This window comes from Belonocnema kinseyi, chromosome 5 (assembly GCF_010883055.1).
Source record: "Belonocnema kinseyi isolate 2016_QV_RU_SX_M_011 chromosome 5, B_treatae_v1, whole genome shotgun sequence".
Taxonomy (NCBI): domain Eukaryota; kingdom Metazoa; phylum Arthropoda; class Insecta; order Hymenoptera; family Cynipidae; genus Belonocnema; species Belonocnema kinseyi.
Window position 1 is genome coordinate 115,077,996 of NC_046661.1, and position 21,543 is coordinate 115,099,538.

The following is a 21,543-nucleotide window of genomic DNA, read 5'->3' on the forward strand; positions in this document are numbered from 1 at the left end:
TTTTCTGACAAAAGTTCGATGACACTTTTTTAGAAATTCGAACGCTGACAACATGGATGTTTCATGTCGGTTTAGCGCAGTGGATAAGACTTCCGACTGTCAGGCGATAGATTTAGGTATACATATGTAGGTTCGATACCCCGTAACGTTAGCAAGTTCATGTATAATACAATGTTTAAAAACGTAAGATATGTATTCACTCTAAACAAGAATATTAATATTTAAAGTCAAAATACTCGCAATAAATTAATAGCACTGACGCAGTATTGCGCCCTTTGTGAATTTTCTATTGAGGCAGTACTGCACCACTAGCGATATTCAGCGTGGGGCCAACACAGAAAACCCAGTACAATATAGTAATATTATCCAAGAGATATGCCATTTCAAGTGCCAACACTAGCAAAAAAACAAGAGGGCTTCATGATGTCAACCATAAAGACTCCATGAAGGAAGCCCATGTTGGACCCCCACGGATTAGCATCTCGTTGCCATGAGGGACCTCGCCTGGATTGCCCTCATAGATTGCACAAGGCTTTAGAGCAATTCATGCGGACCCCTACGGGAGCCCCCTCAATTATTCCACACGGGACAGATCAATTTTTAATCAAAAAGATTAATTTTCTACCAAAAAGACTATTTTTTTAACAAAATACATAAATTTCCAATAAATAGTTCAATTTTCAATTAAAAACTATTTTTTATACAAGAGAGAACAAATTTTCAAAAATATTGCAGACATTTTCAACAAAATAAACACAAAAATGGATTTTTAACAAAGCAGTGTAAGTTTCTACCAGGTATTTGAATTTTAAATAAAATAAGATGAAGTTTTAATTTAAAAAATTTGCATTTTGTTTGACAATTTATAATTAGTTTAAACTGAAAGCTACAAATTTTCAGCCAAAAATGGATTAGTTGAACGTTCAGATAAGAAAATTAGTTTTTGATTTAGAAAAAATATTTTTTAATGAAATAGTTAAACCATCAACCAAATAGTAGAGTATAACATAGAGGGAATAGGGAAGAATAAGGGATAGACTATAAAGTCTGTATTTGGATACTTGTCAAATAAAATTACTAATTGTAATTATATAAAGCTTTTAAAATAGTTGTTGTTCAACTCGAAAAATATTGTAAATGATTTACTTTTCAATAAAATTTATTTTATTTTCAAAAATTTTCTATTAAGAGTCATAAAATCAATATTCCATTATTCAATCAAGGTATAGAGTGTTTTTAGATTTACAAGTCTCTTAATTGAGTTATAGTGTCTCAATATCGATAATTTTATAAAGTATAATATAGATTAGAAAAACGATTTTTTTAAATAATATTTACAACCGGTTATCAACTGGGAACTATGTATCTTCTGTCATCTCTCGTTTGCGTCACTACCTTTCGAGAAGGAATTTGAACCACAGTCGGTAAAAGCAGATAAGGAAGAAATTTTATCTTCAGACAAGAAATCTATTTCTTCAACTAAAGAAGTAAAAAATGTTAAGACCTGATAAAAGAGTTAATATGAGTTTTCATTAGATGATATTTTTATCAATATGAGTTATTTGTATTGAAAAAGTAAATATTGGGAATGAAAATAAAAAAATACTGAAAGCCATTTATAATATCATAAAAACAAATTAAATTTGAAGGTGAAGAAATAAATAGCCTATTTCTGTAACCCTTTATTCGTTTTTGATGTTTTCGGAGAGAGGTGATACGAAATGAGGTACGTTACATTTATTTCAGATGGACTTGACGATATACATTCAATTTTTTTTAAACATAACAAAATATACAACATACGCATGAAAGTCGTTTTTGAGGAGAATTTTTTTCCATTGTGCTCAATAATCGAAGATGTAAGCTACCTTTGAAGGATCGAGGATGAGCTCTACTGAAAATATGCCTGAGTAACATTCTCTGGTCTGCTTTTTTCGATTATTCAAATCGTAAATACGACGTATATTCGCACACGTATTGGAAAGTCGCATCTGAAATCAATGAAAAAATATTGTTCAAGCAATTCGAGAATATATCAAACATAACATATAAATATTCAAATTTTCAACATTCGGAGATGCGAGGGCCAATTCTCCCGGAAATCAGACGGTAAGATTTTAGAACTTTATTCACTGATCACGTCTGATTTCAAACGATTTCCTCTGATTTCCTTTTTAAACTAAGTTAATACTGAGTTCACGCAAGGTTTTCTGAATTCAATTTATGACCGCAGTGAATTCACGTTACTTCAGTGGAGTCTACCTTATCTCTGCTTGAGTTCAGTTTCGCCTACTGAGTTCACAGGATTTCAGTTCTCATCCGTTGAATTCACTTCTCGGCGCCTGAATTCAGTACTCACTCACTGAATTCACTTCTGTTCTATAAGTTTATTTTCTTATTCATCCAATGCTGAGGACATTATATTAAATAAATGAAACTTCTTGAAATATAATATAATAATAGTATTGAAATAATATTCTATTATATTATAAAGCACAGCGACACACAAAAAGTGTGTAAAGCCAAAAAAGTGACCTGCATAGTGTTTTAGTATTAGTCGAGAATAGTCGAAATCCTAAAGTTTGGAATTTTGCCCTTACCAGATTTTTTTTCCCCCTGATTTTTCAGTCAAGGTTGATTCTTACTAATTGGGATACATAGCATTTGGAATTTTTTCTTCAAGCATTTGAGTTGATCTTTTCATAGTTCTGAGGTTAAAATGTATTTTCTGAAGGTTAGTTGTGAAAATTTTTTGTTGTAATAGTTAATAACAAGAAACTTATAATGTTTCAACATGACTAACATTTTTCCTGTAAACGACTAAACGAATATTAACAACTGTAAAATCAACAATTTTATTTATGAATTTCTATAATAGAAATATGCATTTGAATTTAAAAAATTAATTTAATAATGAAAATCTAATTCGTTTGTAAGCAATTTCAGATTTATTCTACTCATATAAGAATTTTCATCTCACGTTGTTCTCCATTATATTAGAATTTGATCATTTTTAACTTTTAAAACCATTTTGGTTTATAACCTAAACTTGCACAAATATTTTATCAATCTCTATGATAAGAATTACATCGTATTTTATCCAGAGTTTCTCTCTAAAAGTAACGTAGAACACCGTGAGATGAAATTTTTGTAATGAGCAATAAGAATCTTAAATTTTTTATAAACAAATGAGATTTTTATTAACAAAGTAATTTTTTGTAAATTAAAAAGTATATTTCTATAATAGACATTCATTAATAAAAATGTTGACTTCTCAGCTGTTAATATCCATTTCGCCGTTTACGAGAAAAATGTTAGTCATTTGGAAATATTATAATTTTCTTGTTATTAACTTCTACAAACAAAAATGTTTTTCCACCTTAACTTCAAAAAATATCTTTTAACATGAAAGCTATTATAAGTTCAACTCAACAGATTGAAAAACAATTCTAAATGCTAAGTAGCCCACTTAGAAAAATCGAACCTCGACTGAAAGTCCAGGAATCAAACAAAAAAATCTGGTAAGCAGAAAATTTCGACTAACCTGGACGAATACTACAACACTATGTAGGTCGCTTTTTGGCTTTGCAAACTTTTTTGTGTGGATGTGTAATTGTTGGTAAATTTATGTAGCAATATTTAAATAGATTAGTTGATTTAAATATTTAAAAAATACATTTATATAGCGAGCTATATAATTTTTTTGTAAAATTTCACCTATTCGACTTGCTTCATTGAATCAATCAATTGCATAAATTAAAAAGTAAACCAAGTTTGTACTGTGAAAATATCAACCTATTTTTATCTTTTATAAAATATGTTATCGTTTCTTCGGACTGGATAACGTTTTTCAAAATAAATACGATTTTTAAAAAAGCGATTAAAAAAATAAGATTAAAAAACATTAAATGCTCTCACAACAGTGAGCACATACTTCAACACGCTTTCACGGCAAACAACGAGACAAATACGCATACTGTCTACGTATGTAAATGCTATAGTCTTCACACGTATGTTATGAATAGACTGAATATTTTTTAAATAAAGTGAATGAAATATTACATGCCTAAACTTTAAATTGACATTGCCTATATTTACTGACAGCGTCTAGGGCAAACAGGTGAATCTGAACATAACCGCTTGAGGTTTTGAACGCAACCATGGAAACTCTCATAAACTTAATCCGAAGATGCACGGACTTGGCCGAATGGCCGATCCGAATGCAACTTTAAAGGCGCGAAATATGAAAATACCCCTGTAAAATGGCTTCTCCCCTGCTATTGTGCATTTCGGGTAGCATTCAACTGGCCATGTATGTAAGCCCCAGCGTGTACACCCTGTATCTATGGCATTCCACAGAATATTTGCCACCAATATTTTTTTTTACGTAAAATATTTTGTTCTTAATTAATACTTGAAAACATTCGATACGTATTTTTTTTATTTCAATTTGACATATAAAGTATTCGAGAAAATTTTTTTCAAAATTTTATGTTCATTAAAAAGTACTATTTTCAGTTGCTTATACTGCAATATAAACAAAGATATGCAAATTCATACGGAAAATAAAATATTGGCCTTTTCCAATTTGCACCTGTTTTTAAAAATATTTTTTTATTTCAAAGAGTGGACTAAACGTTTTTCTTGATCTGGTAAAAATTTGGGAGTGGGTAGTCAAATACTTTCGAAGCAATGAATTGTTGAATAGCGGCTCTCGCGCGTGAAGTGTACCGTGGCGCGACTGGCTCGGACTGGGACTCGCCTGCGTACGCGATAAGTAAAACACAACCATCCACTTGCAAAATCGTATATTTTTATGCTATTAATTTACCGTATTCAAAATTTATTGCTATTCAAAATTTCATTGCTTCAAAAGTATTTGACTACCCACTCCAAAATTTTCAGCACATTATAAAGAACGTTTTGTCCATTCTTTAAAATAAAAGAATAAAATTATATTATAATTATTCATTTTTAGTATAATTTATTCGAAAGTTGAGAAAAGGCCCACATTTTATCTTGCGTATGAATTTTCATATCTTTGTTTAATATATAATATATGTATAACATTTGATTGTTGTTTTGTGATTCATTTAATTAATTGAATAAACTTTTACAAAATGATAGGAAAAATGATTTCATGGCATATATCAAATTCTGATTATAACGAAAATAAGGTACTAGTTTTATGTAAAAACTGATTATCGCATATTGCTTTGAATCTCCACGTTTAGAGAGCCCATGAATCCCAAAAAAACCGGTTTACGATGTTGTCTGTCTCGTATCTCGTGCTTCGCACTCGATTTTGTGCAAAATTTTAGTTTTTCTACTATGTGCAACACTTTTATATCGAATGTATAATACACTTATTTATGTGTATCGGCCTGGTATGGCTGATTCGGATATTACAAAATGTAGTACAAATTGTATTTATCATGTTTACTCTAATATTTGTTTCTTATTTTGCATAAAATTTTATTTTTGGTTACGCTAATACATGTATCATTTGAATAAACTTATGTCATTAAAATTCGTAATATGCATCGATCATAAAATATTCGTTTTTTCTTGCCTACTTTTTATCATTTTTTTTACTTTTTTATTTTTAATGTTACTTTTTACGACTAAAACAAAAAAGAAGTGCCATATTAAAAAATTATTTATGAAATATTTGTATTATTTCTTATACTTTCAAAATTTGAATTTTTTATTTTTCAAGATAATTCCAAATGTTTTTATGGCAATCTTGTCGAATTTTCAAAAAGTAACGTTTTTCTTCCCTTGAATTTTTTTTCATATCATGCGTTGCTTGACTTAAAATGTTCATGTTCGTTTTTTATTTATCTTTTTTTATTTTATGACTTTGGTAATTTTTGTTATTAACACAGAAAATCATGAGGATAAATTGTTCGTATTTTCGTGTACTGTAAATAGCCATACATAAAATTTTCAAATGTTGAAAAAACTGGTATAAAAATTTCTGATAAAGCTCTGACACCATGCAACAGCGACGACGACGACGACGAGGCCGCCATACAGACAGAGCGAAACTGTCGTTAAAAAATGTTTTCTGACTCAGGGGCCTCAAAACGTCGACATTTAATGAAATCCGCGAAAGTCAGTTTTCGCATAAAACTAATACTTTCTCATTATGGATGAGAATGTAAAAACTGTGCATCCTATTAAAAATATGTGATTAAGGGCATTTGATTGCAACTTGTGCTTTTTCCCATCGATTTAATTTGTTTATTTTCAATTTTATTTTTTTCGGTTTGAAACAAAAATTCTCATCCTAGCGTAAGATTCTAAGCGATCTTGTATATATAATGTAGGAAAAAAATGAGTTCATTAAAATGTCGTATCCTTTTTCCAAAAAGTTTATTTTTTTATTTTTGATATATTTTTATAACGAGAGTTTATAAAAAGAATCTTGTAGACATTTCTTTGTTAAACAAATTTCGTTTTTTAATTTTTCTGGGAAATTAAAAAAATTATTAAGATAATCTTGTAGGATGTTCAAATTTAATATTTCTTGTCCCTCACTTTATTTTATATCGTGCGATGTTCAGCTTGAAATGTTCATTTTCGTTTGTTTATAGGAAGTGGTCTCAAAACTTCTGAAAATGCTTTAACTTTTTGAATTTTTACCCAAAGTGACTGGTTAACAAACTTTACCTTCAATTCAAGACACTCAAAGAGTATACCACAGGCAAATGCAACCTGCTAATTCTTTCGAAAACCTGTTTTTCGGAAGCAGTGGGTCTCAAAACGTGGACATTTGACAAAGCCGAGGAGGGGTCACATTTTACACAAATATAATACCTTCTCGAAGGATAATGAAAAAATTAAATTAAATAATGTTGTAAAAAATTCATACTTTTTGTTGAAGATTAATCTTTTTGATTTGAGGATTCGAATATTTTGTTAAGATTTCGTTTTTATTCGTTGCATACAAATAAACTTCTATTTTAAATTTAAATATTAACTGTTTAATGTGCGTTAACAGTTTGATAATTTTAGGTTGAAAAAGTCAGTACTTGGTTGAAAGTTAATTCTCTTGGTTGAATATTCATAATTTTAGGTAAAAAATTGTTTTCTCTTTGTAAAATATTAATTTTTTTTAATCGGTATTTGAACTATTTTGTTACGAATAAAAAATCGTCTTATTTATAGAAGAAAACTCTTCTTTACTACAAATTTTTTTGATAAAAATTAATCGTGTTAACTTAAAATTGAACTACTATGTTAAAAATTCAACTAATTTGCTGAAAATTAACTTTTTTCTTGAAAGTTTATATTGTGTGTTGTTTCGTAGGAAAGGACTCTTTTTCGCTTAAAAATTCAACACTTTAATATAAAATTGGACTATTTACTAAAAAATTTAACTATTTTTCTTTTACTTAAAATTGAACGACATTTTTTAAATAAAAATTCCGCTATGTAGTTAATTTTTTCTTTCGAACTTAGCATCACATCTATTGTTTGAACTATTAGGTAGAAAATTAATGTCATTTGTTGAAAACTTCTCTTTTTTCGTAAAAGAAGTTATCTTCTTGGTTGCCAATTCAACTACAGTGAAACCCTTCAATGGCTCTCCCTTCTATAGCCCTTACGAGAATTGAGGCCGCGCCGCAGGTAGGTGTAACGAGAGCTGCGCGGGGTAAACGGGGTCTGCGGTTGCAACTCAGGCGAGCACTCAGGTGTGAACAAACAAAAGCGGAGCGGACTATAATGAGTTTGTTCCCAACCACTGGCAGCCCAAAAATCGGCGCTATAGAAGAGTTTCACTGTGTTTAGTTGAAAATGCATTACAATAAACTCTTCACTATTCAAAGGGATGTACGGTTTCGGCCGCTTCAGTTTCTGGCTAATTAAAAAGAGGTCCGAAGATCAAAAAATCTCTCGTTGGTTTTAATTGAGTATTTTTAGCGAATATTAATAATATAGAATAGTAATATTTGTCAAGTATATAGTGTATTTTCTCAGTCATGTTCAATTCCTTTGATGATTGACGACCTTTTAATCTTAAGGAATTAAATAAAATATCAAAAACTTGAGGTTAGCGTATCAGATCGATTTGTTAAGAATCAGGTACTCTAACATTAAATTTCGGATAGTTTATTGTATATCGCATTGCAAAAATGCATTATACACATAAAAAATATTACTATTTAGACTTTTATAACTTTCTTTTACGTTCAGAATGTTTTCTCTTAAAATGCGTATGCAGTTCCATGTCAAGATGTACACACTATGCTAACCTTCCTGAAATTTCTATCTATTATAGCGTTATCGTGATGTCATGCTTTAATACCCAGTAGTCCACGAAATATTTGAGTCGTTTTTTGATTCAATAATATTGATTTTTATTTGGCAAACTGTAGTATATGAAGGATATGTTATATTTTTCACATCGTACGTCAACAAAAACATTTGTAAAACACTGGCATGTATTATGCGCAAATGTGTACGCACCCTACCGAAAGAAATCTCTGAGTTTTCTTTAGCGAAATAGCTTGGCCCATTTGAGTCTATAAACAAAGTCGATTTGAAACAAAATAGTCTCGGAGATAGTTTGAGAGATTGGGGTCCTTTTCAAGATCCTTTTAGTGGTAGTTTTAAGAGTGGTGCGACGGTAATATAATGTTCCTTTTGTATTCGTCACGTACCGGGCGGGCAGAGTTATTTACAGTAGTTGGTCGTGGCTAATCCGCTCTCCCTTTTTAAATTTTTCTTCAAATTATTAACACTTTTTTTTAATTGATGAATTTTCTCACTATACTTATTTATAATTATAACTTATATACTGATATACAATTTTCTAGTTGAATTCAAAAATGTTGTATTTTTTGACGTATCTCATTCCGTTTACGAGAAACGTTCTATTAATTCCAATTTTAAACATTTAAATAAAAAGTTAGTTATCTGAAGTCATCGAAACCCATAGATTCCGAATTATTATGTTTTAGGCTGTTAACTATGAAATTAAAAAAAATCTACTTCTAAATTTTAATCCGAAAGCTTAACAAAGGACCCTTGAGTGTCGGCTACTCTATTGAGATAGCCTCTCTGCTCGTTATTTATGATCGTATTCTTATTTCAATTTCGGAAAGGATATTTTAAAGCCTTCAGACCATTTAAACGAGCTTCCTGGATCTTTAAAAATATCTACCTGAGTGCCTGCAGAGAATTTCTTTGAGATTCTTTGACCTAAAGGATTTTTAGTATATACTCCAACATTCTTTTCGGTAGGGCATGCATACAGGTCACGTTTCGATACAAGGCCCTGGCAGCCAATGAACATCGCTTGACAAAAATCACCCGACGACCAGCCAAGCTCGGTCAACTATGTGGGAAATAAATAGCGAAATTCAGCGCTCTCTGCAATGGGCAGGAGAACTACAGAAGCGTGCATGTATTGGTCACTATATATGTGTCTAAGATATCTTAGGAACATATTAGAGTCATATCTGCAACATTTTTCAGTGAAAACGCCCGTCAAAACGTGACAGCAACGAACGACAACAAACAATTTTCCACGCACGCGCTTTCTACACCAATTTGCGCCATCTGCGATAGGCAGGAGAATTAATCTCGCACCTCTCACTGCCTCTCAGTTCCCGTGAAAATGTTCTAAAAATTCGTCATTTCCCCATATACAGTTGACCGGTTCTCCCATAAAACACGTTTTGTAACTCTTCCAGATCAAAAAAGAAACTGTGTTCTGTAACAGTTGCTACAAGATGGTGACAGATCTGTTCTAGAGCAAAAAGGTAACCTCGTTCTAAAAGAAAGTGGCAAATATTGCGACCGAACTGTTCTAGAACAAAAATTTAACAGTGTTGTAGAACACTGTGGCAAAATTGTGACAGAACTGTTCTCGAGCTATGGGACAGCACTGTTCTGTAACAGTTGCTATGGAATTGTTCTGTACCAAACTGAAAACAAGCCGCTCTATATTATTTGTTTCAAGTGTATTTTAGAACTCGGTGTGCCCAAATGACAGGGTGCCATCTCGGTAGGACGAAATAAAAGGGTGTCCAAAAGATGTCATCTCGGGTGGCGAAACATGGAAGCTTAAGAATCCCATATAAATAGTATTGGGAACACCAACGCCCTCTGAAGTAGGGAACCTTTTTATTTAGTTCTGCCGAGATGGAACCTTGTCATTTGGACACGTAGAACTGTGCCGTAACAGTATTATATCGAAGTTCTAGAACCCTGTTACAAATGTGTTCTAGATCAAATTAGGAACAAAGATTAGTTCGCTAACACTATGGTCGAGCTGACCCTTGTGAATATACCTAATGTGGATATCTCGGACGTATAATTATTGTTAGTCAGAAGTGCGTACGTGCTATTCCAGATATAAATATATCCATGAGGATATCAAAATTTCCGCCTCGCAGGATATTCTGACGGGTTATCCCTGGAATAACCCTGGAATAACTCGAATGTAGAAAATGAATCTTCTGTATTGAATTTTTTTTCTTGTTAAAAATGATTTTTGTTTTAACTGAAAATTTAAATATTTTATTGAAAATGCAACTGATTGGTTGAAAAATAATTTGTTGTTGAAAATCATTATTCCTATTATTTGTAAAAGTATATTTCATTAATTAGATTCAAATGAAAATAAAATATCATACATTAACGTGCGTTTTAATGCTCTTTGGTTGGTTTCTTTTACTCGCCCGAAACACGTTAGGCATTTTTAAAAAATAGTTAAGTATTCTTCTAAATGCCTCAATGAACATGACCCTTAGGCGCTAGGTAAAGATATTGACCGAAGTTTTTTGACCGCTGGTAGTCGACTCAATGCCGGTTACTATTTACCTACTATCGAATGAAGAAAGTTTAAATAAGCACTGCAGGATCTAAGAAAAAAAAATGAAATAACAGTTACGTTGAAAACCCCAAGTTTTGACCTTTATAAATAACCGAAAAATGTATTCGTTAATTAATTTGTTTAAACAATTACCTCTTGTTATATATCAATCACTTAGATCCATTGCTAAAGAAAAGACTGCTGATAAATTAAATGCATTTTTTTCTTTAAAAAATGCGTTAGATGATACAAATTGTGTGGAAACAATTATTATGAATAATCAAAATTGTTTATTATATCGTAAGCTCCCTAAAAGGTCCAAAATTGGTTATTTATATTTTATAATGTTGAAGAAACTAATCTTTTACCTATAAAAAAGCTAGACAAATCATTTGTTAATTAAATTTGTGTAAACAATCATCAATTGTAATTGGATAACTAATCCTGTTAAGCAAGTGACATTTTCGTATAATCTTTTGATGATTCAGTAACAATCTTGATTTATTTTAACATAAATACTTTCTGTGGATAATTGTTTATAAAATGTTTTTTATAAAAGAACAAATAATTTATCATCCTTCATAAATTATATTAAGAAACGGTTTTTGTCCATAGATTGTTCGAATTTATTACGAATCAATTAACGAATTGACGCCAATTTCCATGAATCCATTTTCAGACACTTATTTGTTTATAAGAAATTTAATACATTTGCAAACAATTGCCAAGCTATTAAAGGACTTTTCTACATAGTTACTTCATAAATTCTAGGTATTTCAGATTCAATTAAAGTAGTTCTTAAAAACGGGTACTCTTCTTTAAAAAATGTTTTTTTTTGTTATTAAATAAAAGAGAATCAATTTTTTTTATCTTTCACGACAGATTCGTGCGTAATTTTATTTACGTACATTAAAAAAATTCTTTAAAACGGTTAAAAAATCATTTCCGAGAAATTTTCAGAATTTATTTGGTTATAATGAATTTTTACGTGGAATTTTTCTTCCGAAAAAATTAAGTTGATTATTATTTTATTCTGGGTATAAATATATGACTATCGTAGTAATTAGATCATTTACCCAATTGGAAGCTTCCTGTGACGAGCACGATTTTTTTCACCTTTTCTTTACAAATACTTTAATCAGACCTTTTTATTTACTTTATATTCTTGATAATTTTCGGATATTGTTTGAAATAAATATTTTCAAAAACTAAAAAAAAAAGATTGATGAAATGATAAATTGAACATGTTGAAGAAATATACATACATCTTGAGACGTAGGCCATGTAAATCGGTGAAAAATCATTCAATTCGATTAGTTAAAATTCATTGATTATCATATTGAACTACTAGTATATTTTGTACAGAATTGGATACACACACAAGTTTATATATGCATATAAGCCATTCTGAGTATCTCACCATTAATCGCAGAACTTCATAGACCGCAAAGGAGATTAACATCGAGAATGTCGTTTTCCTCCGCTTTTCGGATCATTACCTTCACAAAGTTATCATAGCGTCCACTCGATATTAACCTCACTGACGTAACGTCACAACCCACTACCCTTTCACCACCTGATAAAATCAAAATTACATTATGCATGGTCATATTCTATTAAAAAGGATTTAAGGGCAAAATACTATAAGTAGGAGTATCATTTCAAAAATTCTATCAAAATTTTAAAAGCTTTCTTTATTTTGAAAATTAAAAGAGCGGCTATTTTTTGAATGACATGCAGTTCAACAAGATTATGTATATAAAATATTGTCAAACATAAACTTTTTTAAAGCGTCACCAGAATCCCTTAAAAACTGCAAAAGTTTTATTTTGTTAAAAAATTTAAACAGCAGCCATCTTACTAAATTTATTCTCTTAAACTTGGATATGAAGACATTTTTAGAGTTTGAAAACTTGCGATCCATAATTGAAAAAAAAATTCGGTTCGAAAATTAAAACAGCTGCCATTTTATGAAATGTAATATTCAATAATTCACAAAAGATCCATTATATATAGATACACAAATTAGAACTTTTCCGAAAGTAAATATTTCATGCGTTAAAGAAGGCAGGCATATTCTTTGTTTTAAAAAATAAAAATAGCCGCCATTTTGTCAAAATCAATGTTTAAATTTCAGAAAAGGAAATTAAACTCTATAACTGAATGAACTGAAGATATTCCTATAGTTTCAAAAAACTAGGTTAAAATGGTACAAGTCTTCTTTATCACGAAAATTTAAAAAACTACCATTTTGTTAAATTACATACTTATCAGTTTAAAAAAATTCTGATATGCAAAAACTCGACTTTAAACTTTTAAGTGTGTCAGAGTCGAGTGTCTGCTTTGAAAATCGCAAAAGTTTTCTTCGTTACAAAAATTAAAGCAGCACCAAGCCTCCTATCATATAAACGGCTATTTTTAGAACTATAAAGACGCGGATAATACACTTAAATCATGCCTGCGTTACATGAAATGTATTGATGAATTTATTTAGTAAAATTAGCACACCTGGTTTTAAATTCGTTCCACAGACTGTGTCTAAAACCTCAAGATTCTTTGTTTCAAGTCCGACACTTCCGCCAATTTGAACTTGATCAATGCCATCACACTGTAAATAAACAATCAACAATTATTAAACTTTTAGGTATCATTACAATTACAATTACAATTACAATTACGGGGTTGTTATGGGTCAAGAATTACTAGAAATTTAGGAATCGTAAGGGAACACCTGAAAGAATCTGGGAATTTTCGCTAAACTAAAGTTAAAGTTAATTTAAATATTTTGTTATTAAATAAACAATTCTGTTAAACATTCATTTTAGTTGAAAACTAATCTGTTTTAGTTAATGATTCAACTATTTTTTGGAAAATCGTATTTTTTTGGCCGAATTCAACAGTTTTTGGTTCAAAATTGAAGTCCTTTTTGGTTTCAATATCAGTTATTGGATAAAAATAAATTTATTCAATGTTTCGTTAAAACCGTATCTTATTTCTTGATTGAAAATTCAACTGTTTTATTGCAAGTTCCTCTTTTTGGTTTCATAATTAATCTCTTATCGCAGAAATGTCACCTTTTTTTTAAATTAAAATTGTAACTGTTTGGTTGTGAATAGTTTAGTTTCGGTTGAGAATTGACCTATTTCTTTGACAATTTATCTTCTTCTATTACATACACCTTTTTTGTTTGAAAACTCAATTTGTGAACGGAAAATCTAACTATTTTTTGTTTAGTAGAAAAAATGGTCTTTTTTACTATAAATTTAATGTTTTTGGTTAAAATTAACTATATGTGGTTATAAATCCTTTTTTTAATTTCATAATTTCAGTTAATAATGATATTCTTTTATTGAAAAATTAACTGTTTTATTCAAAAATCCTTTCCGACGTCTCCATTCAATACAAGTCTATTACCGAGGGTCCAGGGACAGGGTGGCAAACTAGTGTACTGCTCGCTGATTGGCTCCGCCATTTTTCTTGCACTTCCTCTGCATATATAGATATACTTATACAAGATTGTTTTTGAAAAAGTTTTATGTAAGTAGGAATAACAGAATGGTCATATAAATAGTTATTAATCTTTTATCTTGCTAAATATACAAATGGTTGAAGAAAACATTCAAGTTGGTGTGCGAGTTATGAAAAATGCAGCTAACCTCAAAAGGTACTTTTATTTTTTACTTATTTATTTCTCAATAATTTCATCAAATTAAATATGAGGTACAAAGTGTGTGGGATTCTTATTTCAATTTTCTAATTTATTGAATTGAAGTGAAGATCCTCTCGTGTATGCGGATTAAAGTTTTTGATTTTTTCAGTGCGTAATTGAGGGGGGTGGGTTTTGGGTATTAGTTCTGTTTTCTTGAAAGTAGACACTTTTAAACTGTCAGTCATAGGGAATGTGTCGAGAAGGGTCAGTAGAGTGAACACGAGGAAAACAGACCGACATGTCAATACTCAATATTTAAAAATTAAAATAATCTCAGTTTGCATTTGCACGCAACAGAATGTCATGCAAGCGAACTGCTGGCACTTCCATGTGGTATTTCTAAATGATATTGGATCATCTAATTTCTATCAAATTTCTTTGGAGATAAAACTTGTACACTGAACTAGCCGAACAACAAATATAGTTTATATTGCTGTATTATTTATTATATAGTTATAAACATTGGAATATAAAATAATACTATACTACATTCAACTATTATTATGAATTTTTTGTTATTATTAGACTGAGTACAATATTAAGTAAACATTTTAAAAGTTAATGTTGAAATAGGAATAATATAATAATAATAATAATAAATATGATATTTAGAAATTTTATATCTTACTATATTACCCTATGTTCCCTGTAAGCCGGACCTCACTTTCTGTTCAGACATGAAAACCCCCCCTTTTATAAAATACTGGCAACGCCACTGGGTTTTTTTATATATTTAATGGAATGAAAAATGATGTTGATTTGTGGTTTTTTTCTTTTCATTTCCAAATTTATTTAAATAAAGTAAATATCGCCTGGTAATGTGGGTTTTTTATTTTAATTTTCTAATTTTTTAAAATAAAGTAAGACACTCCCAGGCATGTTGGTTGAGGTTATTATTTTATTTATTGATTTAAACAAATCTGCTTTCGTCCTCGTGCGTAGGTTAATAGCTAGTGGTTTTATTTTTTTCAAAAAATAAGCTGTGCATCAGATGTATGATTTAATAGCTTGTAGGTTTTGTGTATTTATTTCAGTAAATTTCTAGTTGTATTTATTTCATTTTAAGGGATCTGCATTAGAGTAATTTTGAAAATTGCGCTGAACAAGCAATAAAAATGGCGGCATCCGGCAGGTTGCCACACTGTCCATGCATCCGCTGTAAAGTCTGACAACGCCGTCTATGGGAATGTATGCGAAATGGGCCGTGTAGACTATATAAAATCTGTGTCGAGTATGAGTCTATCTGCATTTTAGCAAGTTTTTAGGACAACTAATTGAAGTTTGAAATGTTTAAAAAAAAGTCTAAAGTGCACTCGAAAATAATAGAAATTGTTTCCAGTACTTTCTTAACTTCTAACTTCTAAATATGAAAACTTTTTGAAAGCTGCAGAAAATGAAGGAAAATCGAAAAACTTGTAAAAATTCAGTTTTTTGTTGAAAATGTATGTTTTAGGATTAAGATCTCAAATTTTTCTAGAAACTTCGGGCTTTTTGCTTGAAAAATCAACATTTTTGACGAAATTTGTTTTCTACATTGACTGAAAAATTGTTCTTAGTTGAAAATTCAAGTCGTTTGTTACAATATTTTCTTTTTGACATAATAATTACTTTTTGATATAAAATAAAAAATTTTTGTGGAAACATGAAGCATTAAACTTTTTACTCAGAATTCATTTTTGTTGTTGTTAAAGACTCGTATTTTTGTTAAAGAATTTAACTATTTTATTAAAATTTAATTTTGTTGGTTAACAATTAATATTCATTTAACTACAGATGAAACCAAAATTTTATAGAGATTTATAGCCCAATAGAGGAAAGTTGACATTTTTCTTCTTCTCTTAATTATTTTGTCCGAACTTCAACAATTTTGTCACCAATTCGTTATTTTGGATAAAAAATTAGACTGTTTTCTTTTTAAATTCGTATTTTTTCGTTGAATTAATAAGTTTTTGAATTGAAGTTCAAAGGGGTGAAAGTTGAAAATTTTAACTCTTTTATTTTTGGTTAAAAATTTATCTTTTATACGTGTAGATTTAATTATTTGGTTGAAAACTCAACTTCTTCAGTTGCATTTGACTGATTCTTATTAAAAATTAAAGTCTTTTGTGGTTGATATATCATCTATTACATTTTTCGTTAAAAATATTTTTGTTGTTGAAAATGCTACTTGAAACTTTTGATTCATAACATTTTTTCATAGAGTGCCTATTTTTCGAGATATTTGAAAGTTTTACGTTAAAAAAATCACCCTGTATGGTTAAACAATAATTTTGCCAATTCAAAATTTAATTTCTTTATTTTTTATTGACAGCTTCTCTTTTTTAGTTGAAAATTCAACTATTTGCTTGAAAGTTCAACATCTAGATTGAACGCTGAACTCTTTTATTAAAAATTAAATTGTTTGGTTGCAAGCTTAACTATTTTTTTAGAAAATTAATTTGTAAATTAATTTTTTCAACTGACATTCAACTATTTCATATTTTGTTAAAACATTTTCGACTTTAGTTAAAAATTCAACAACTTTGTTACAAATTTATCCTTTTCAGGTGAAAATTCATGTATATTGTAGAAAATTCGTATCTTTGTAGAAAATGTAGCGTCATTTTTTCTGAAGATTCATCATTTTAAGGGAATATTCATCTATTTAGTGGGTAATTTTAACATTTTTGTTGAAAAATCAATTTTTTAGTAGAAAATTAATTTTTTAGACGAAAAATGTAGCTATTCCAGTTAAAAGTTTATCAGCACAGTTGAAAAGGCATCGATTTTGGTAAACGTTTCACTTTTATTATTAAAAGTCCAACTATTATGGGTTGAAAATTAATTCTTTCTGGTTCAAAAGTCTGCTATGATATTTTATGTTATAAGAATTGGTCTTTTTGATTTGAAGTTTCAGTACTTGGTTGAAAATGCAACAATTTCGTAAAAAAAATTTTCTCTTGATTCATTCTTAGTTAAAAGTTCAACTGTTTCGATAAAAATTCAGCCTGAAATTGAAAATTTTCTACAACAGTCCTCGTTTTAGAATTATTCGGTTAGTTATGACTAACTTAGAACTTCGGATTAAATTATGACAACTGCCACTCTCCAGATGTAAATGAAGTTATCTAAAAATAAATTTTGGATCCATAAAAGTCAATCATTTTGTTATAAATTTGATAATCAGAATAGTACCGTCAAATGGGGTATTTTCCGACATTTAGGGCAAATTCGGCCTCTAAATTCCCTAAATTAGCTAGTTCTAGATTTTGGCGCAAATCACCCACCTTAGGTAATTAAAACTATCAATTTGGGAATGTCCGAATTTACCCTACATTCCGAAATCACTCCGTTCGGCGGTACACAATGGTTTGATATCTCGGGGTTTACTGTGACGCTGAATTAAATAAATTAGAAATGATAAAAATGTGGAATTATTGAAATCAAATTAATTTTAGCAGACTTTATTTGAATATTTTCTTTGTGAAATACTCTAGAATTCAATAAAATGGGAATACCTTGCGCAGAATTCCAGCTTCCGTGAATAAATTCTTCTTTCCAACGCTGAGAGCTATCACGCGAACTGCACAAGGGTAAAGTGCCGTGAGGGTACAATTACTTCGCCTTCGGTAATTGCGTAACATAAACGGAGCCATAGTCGCATTGGCTAGTACGTTGCAAGCTGAAACAAGCGCATAAGTTCACCAATATTGCAGAATTTAACTACCCGATCATAAGACAGAATATGGACCAACAGTTCCTCATCCCTTTACCCTTTTCCTCCAAAGTCATTAATATAATTTATCAGTACATGTATCCCGCGTTATGAGCCAATTAAAACTTTCTTGTTTAAGATACAACTTTGTGAATATTCATGCGTTTCTCTTAATTGCCACTTACCCCTTACTACTCGAAAATATACAGAAGCAGACACCAAATTTCTCGGGTGGATGATATCGTTTCTGATTATGTATCATTAGCGAAGGAAAGCAATCTTGTCATTTCGATATCATTATCTTCAATTTCATTGATATCATATTATGAAATTGAAAAAAATAAATCCACAGAATTTTCTGTGATTTCTTGTTCTTAATTAATGCAATTTAATTAACATATTTACAGAAAGGAAATATCATTTTAATGAAGACAAGTTTATGAATTGTATAAAGGAAATCAATTTATGACTGAGATGGAATTTTTTTCTTTTTTATTGCAAAATAGGATACGAGTAAACTATTCATAGTTTGTCTGGCCAAAGACGGTCATATCTACTTGGGTACTCGTTTCTGGTATAGATGCAGATTAGCATGATTCGAAAATGTTTTTTCGTATTTTCATACATTCGCCCCCGAATAAATTTGAACCCACAAAAAATTAATGCGTTTTAAAAAATGGCATTTAGAGATTCCGCAAACCACACGATCGTAAATATTTGGTGAATCAAGTTGAAACTGAACATTTCTTTTCACAATTAGCCATATGATAAAAATGAAAAATAACTTTTTGAACATCACCCCCATACATCTATTTTATAGGTTATCAAAACCCCATAGCTAAAAAATTGGGGTTTTCCCATTTGTGGCGCTCATTGTGATTTTTTGGTGATTTTGTTAATACAGATTGATTCTAATACATAAAGTTTTACTTTTATTTATTACTAATTGCTTAAATAAATTGATTAAACAGTTTATATCGAATAAATAATCAATTTAACTCAACAGAAATAATTGATCACACCATTTACTATTATTTTCAGTAATAAGAAGTAAATATTGTTCATAACTATCGTATTCTATGTTAATGCTAGATAGTTATGACTTTTTTCAAAAATTTTCCCCTCTTTTCAACTTTTTATTTAGATTGAGATGATTCTTGGTAATATTTAATAAATGCGAGTTTTTCTGAAATTTTCACCTTTTGTCCACTTTTTACGCAGTAAAATGAAATAAAATTTTTTTTCAACATTTTAAATAAACTTTTTTTTAACTTTTAAAAGAAATTATATTTAAATAATTTTCTAGTAAAAAACGCAAGAAAATCGTAATTAGCTCTAAAATCGCAAAATCCAATTGATCACTTATGGGGGTTTCTTTGTGGCCATAAAAACAGACTTGTGTGGGTGATATTTAAAAAGGAATGTTTGACTCGCATTCTATAACTAATTAATCAGATCATAATCGTATACGCAGGTCCGGCCGCTCTCGTGGCAAGGGAAATTTCCTAACGTAAGCCAAAAAGTTTCGCGATCCTGCCACCACGCGACATGTGGCACTAGTCGAGTAGTAAAGAGTTTGAAAACGTAAACACGTTTTCCAGCCTCAAAGAAGAGTGACACAGACACAATCAGAATCTTGATGCAGCCCACTGACTTTACTTTTTACTTTCTAAAGGAATTAGAATTTTAATCTGTAGACTGTCTAAATAAGCAAGGTTTGATCTACGTAGTCGGAACACGAATTTATTAAATGATTTTAATAATATCAAATAAATAAATTCTGAAAATACATAATATAACGAAGTAAATTTTAGTAGTATGCAGTCACGTAAGTCGAATTTCGAATGCAAACTGGAACCCACTCGGTTACGCTTGGAACATGGGATTTTTCAAAATGGATTTCAATTTTTTTTTAAATTAGAGCGACTTAAATTACTTTGAAAACAGTATTGCGCAAAATCGAAATTGCTTCTTTGTTTTTTAAATAAAATCCATCTAAAATAGGGCTTATTAAAAGTCGAATCGAAAATTCAACTCCGCCATGGAGTCGAGCATATCAATACATCACTCGTAATTTAAAAAAAAAATGCCAATTTTAATTTTCAGACCGTCTGAATAATTACTGCTTTATCTACTTGCACAGAATCAGACGTTCTTAAATATTTAAAGAAAAAGTCTTCAAGTCTAATATAAAAACGATAAATTACTTTCTAAAAAAATTACCATTATAATTTTGAGAATGTTTGACTAAACACCATATCTCGTAATTATACTGCCTAAAATGATTTCAATAATACAGAAAAAATATGAACACGTAAATTTTCTTTCCATAGAAAGGGCAAGTTTAGTTTTGTTTTCCAAGAAAATACTTACGCTCTGGATTTTCTGGGTGTCGTACAAGGACAGTGAAGCCTTTACCCTTCATGGGTATTCTATACTGAATTAAAGCTCCATTTTGCGAACTCAGGAAAATTCTATTTACCCTTGGACCGCAAAATTCACTCACCCTGTCCTCTAAAGACAAATGATGATCACTAGGACTTGGAAATAATTCACCACCTAATTCCCAGCCATCTACAAACTACAAATGTAGAAGAATTATAAATAAAATAAAAAATATATTCCGCCAATCAGATTAAAAATAATAGTATAATCTTGAAATATATAATAACAATTGTATACTAAATTAATAGAGACCAATTCAATTTCAAATCATCCTACGAGATCCAGCTTATAGTCCAGTCATCTGGTCGGAAAAATGGTTCAAATCCGTTAATTTCTGCGCTAGTCATTTTTTTTCTCTTAAGTATTTCATTTGGGGTTGCATAATAAGGAGGCAGGTTCTGTGAACACGATTTCGTCAGTGAACACGGAAATTTGTTAAGGAAAAGGTGCGAAATGTCACATTCCATTGGATTGGTGCTTTTCTGTAAATTTAAGAGGTAAAAGTGTTCTCACAAAAATCGAAGTAGACGCAGTTCTGCGTAAAAAATACGTTGTCCTATCGCCAATAGTCTAGGAGTTACGAGCTTGCAAAGAATCCCGATTTTTTCCAATTATTTGCCAAAAATCACATGTTTTTTTGGTTTCTCTGAATCGGATCTTGATGCCCAGATCGAAAAATAGTTAGTGAACGTATTAAAGTAGATGCAAATACCTGTAATTTACAAAAAACATTGTCTTAACCATAATAAATCGCAAGTTAGCACCTGCCAAAGGTGAACCATTTTGACCTAAATTTACAGATAAATTCCCAGAGTTCATGTTTTTGTAAATACACCAAACTCTGGGTTTCAGTTAAGTGTCGGGGCT

The 21,543-nt window shown here is 30.2% G+C and overlaps 1 protein-coding gene across 2 annotated transcripts in view; it reads right to left on the reverse strand.

Annotated features, from left to right (window-relative positions):
- Positions 1-1,722: 1,722 nt before the first annotated feature.
- LOC117172769 (corticotropin-releasing factor-binding protein) overlaps positions 1,723-21,543 on the reverse strand; it is a 138,778-nt gene continuing 118,957 nt past the window's right edge. For both annotated transcript variants that reach the window (XM_033360975.1, XM_033360976.1), the window contains 5 exons: positions 20,605-20,812; positions 18,035-18,198; positions 13,337-13,436; positions 12,249-12,404; positions 1,723-1,991 (listed from right to left, as the gene is read on the reverse strand). In XM_033360975.1, coding sequence (XP_033216866.1) covers positions 12,265-12,404; positions 13,337-13,436; positions 18,035-18,198; positions 20,605-20,812 — 612 coding nt within the window. In that variant the 3' untranslated portion in view covers positions 1,723-1,991; positions 12,249-12,264. The remainder of the gene's footprint in view (positions 1,992-12,248; positions 12,405-13,336; positions 13,437-18,034; positions 18,199-20,604; positions 20,813-21,543) is intronic.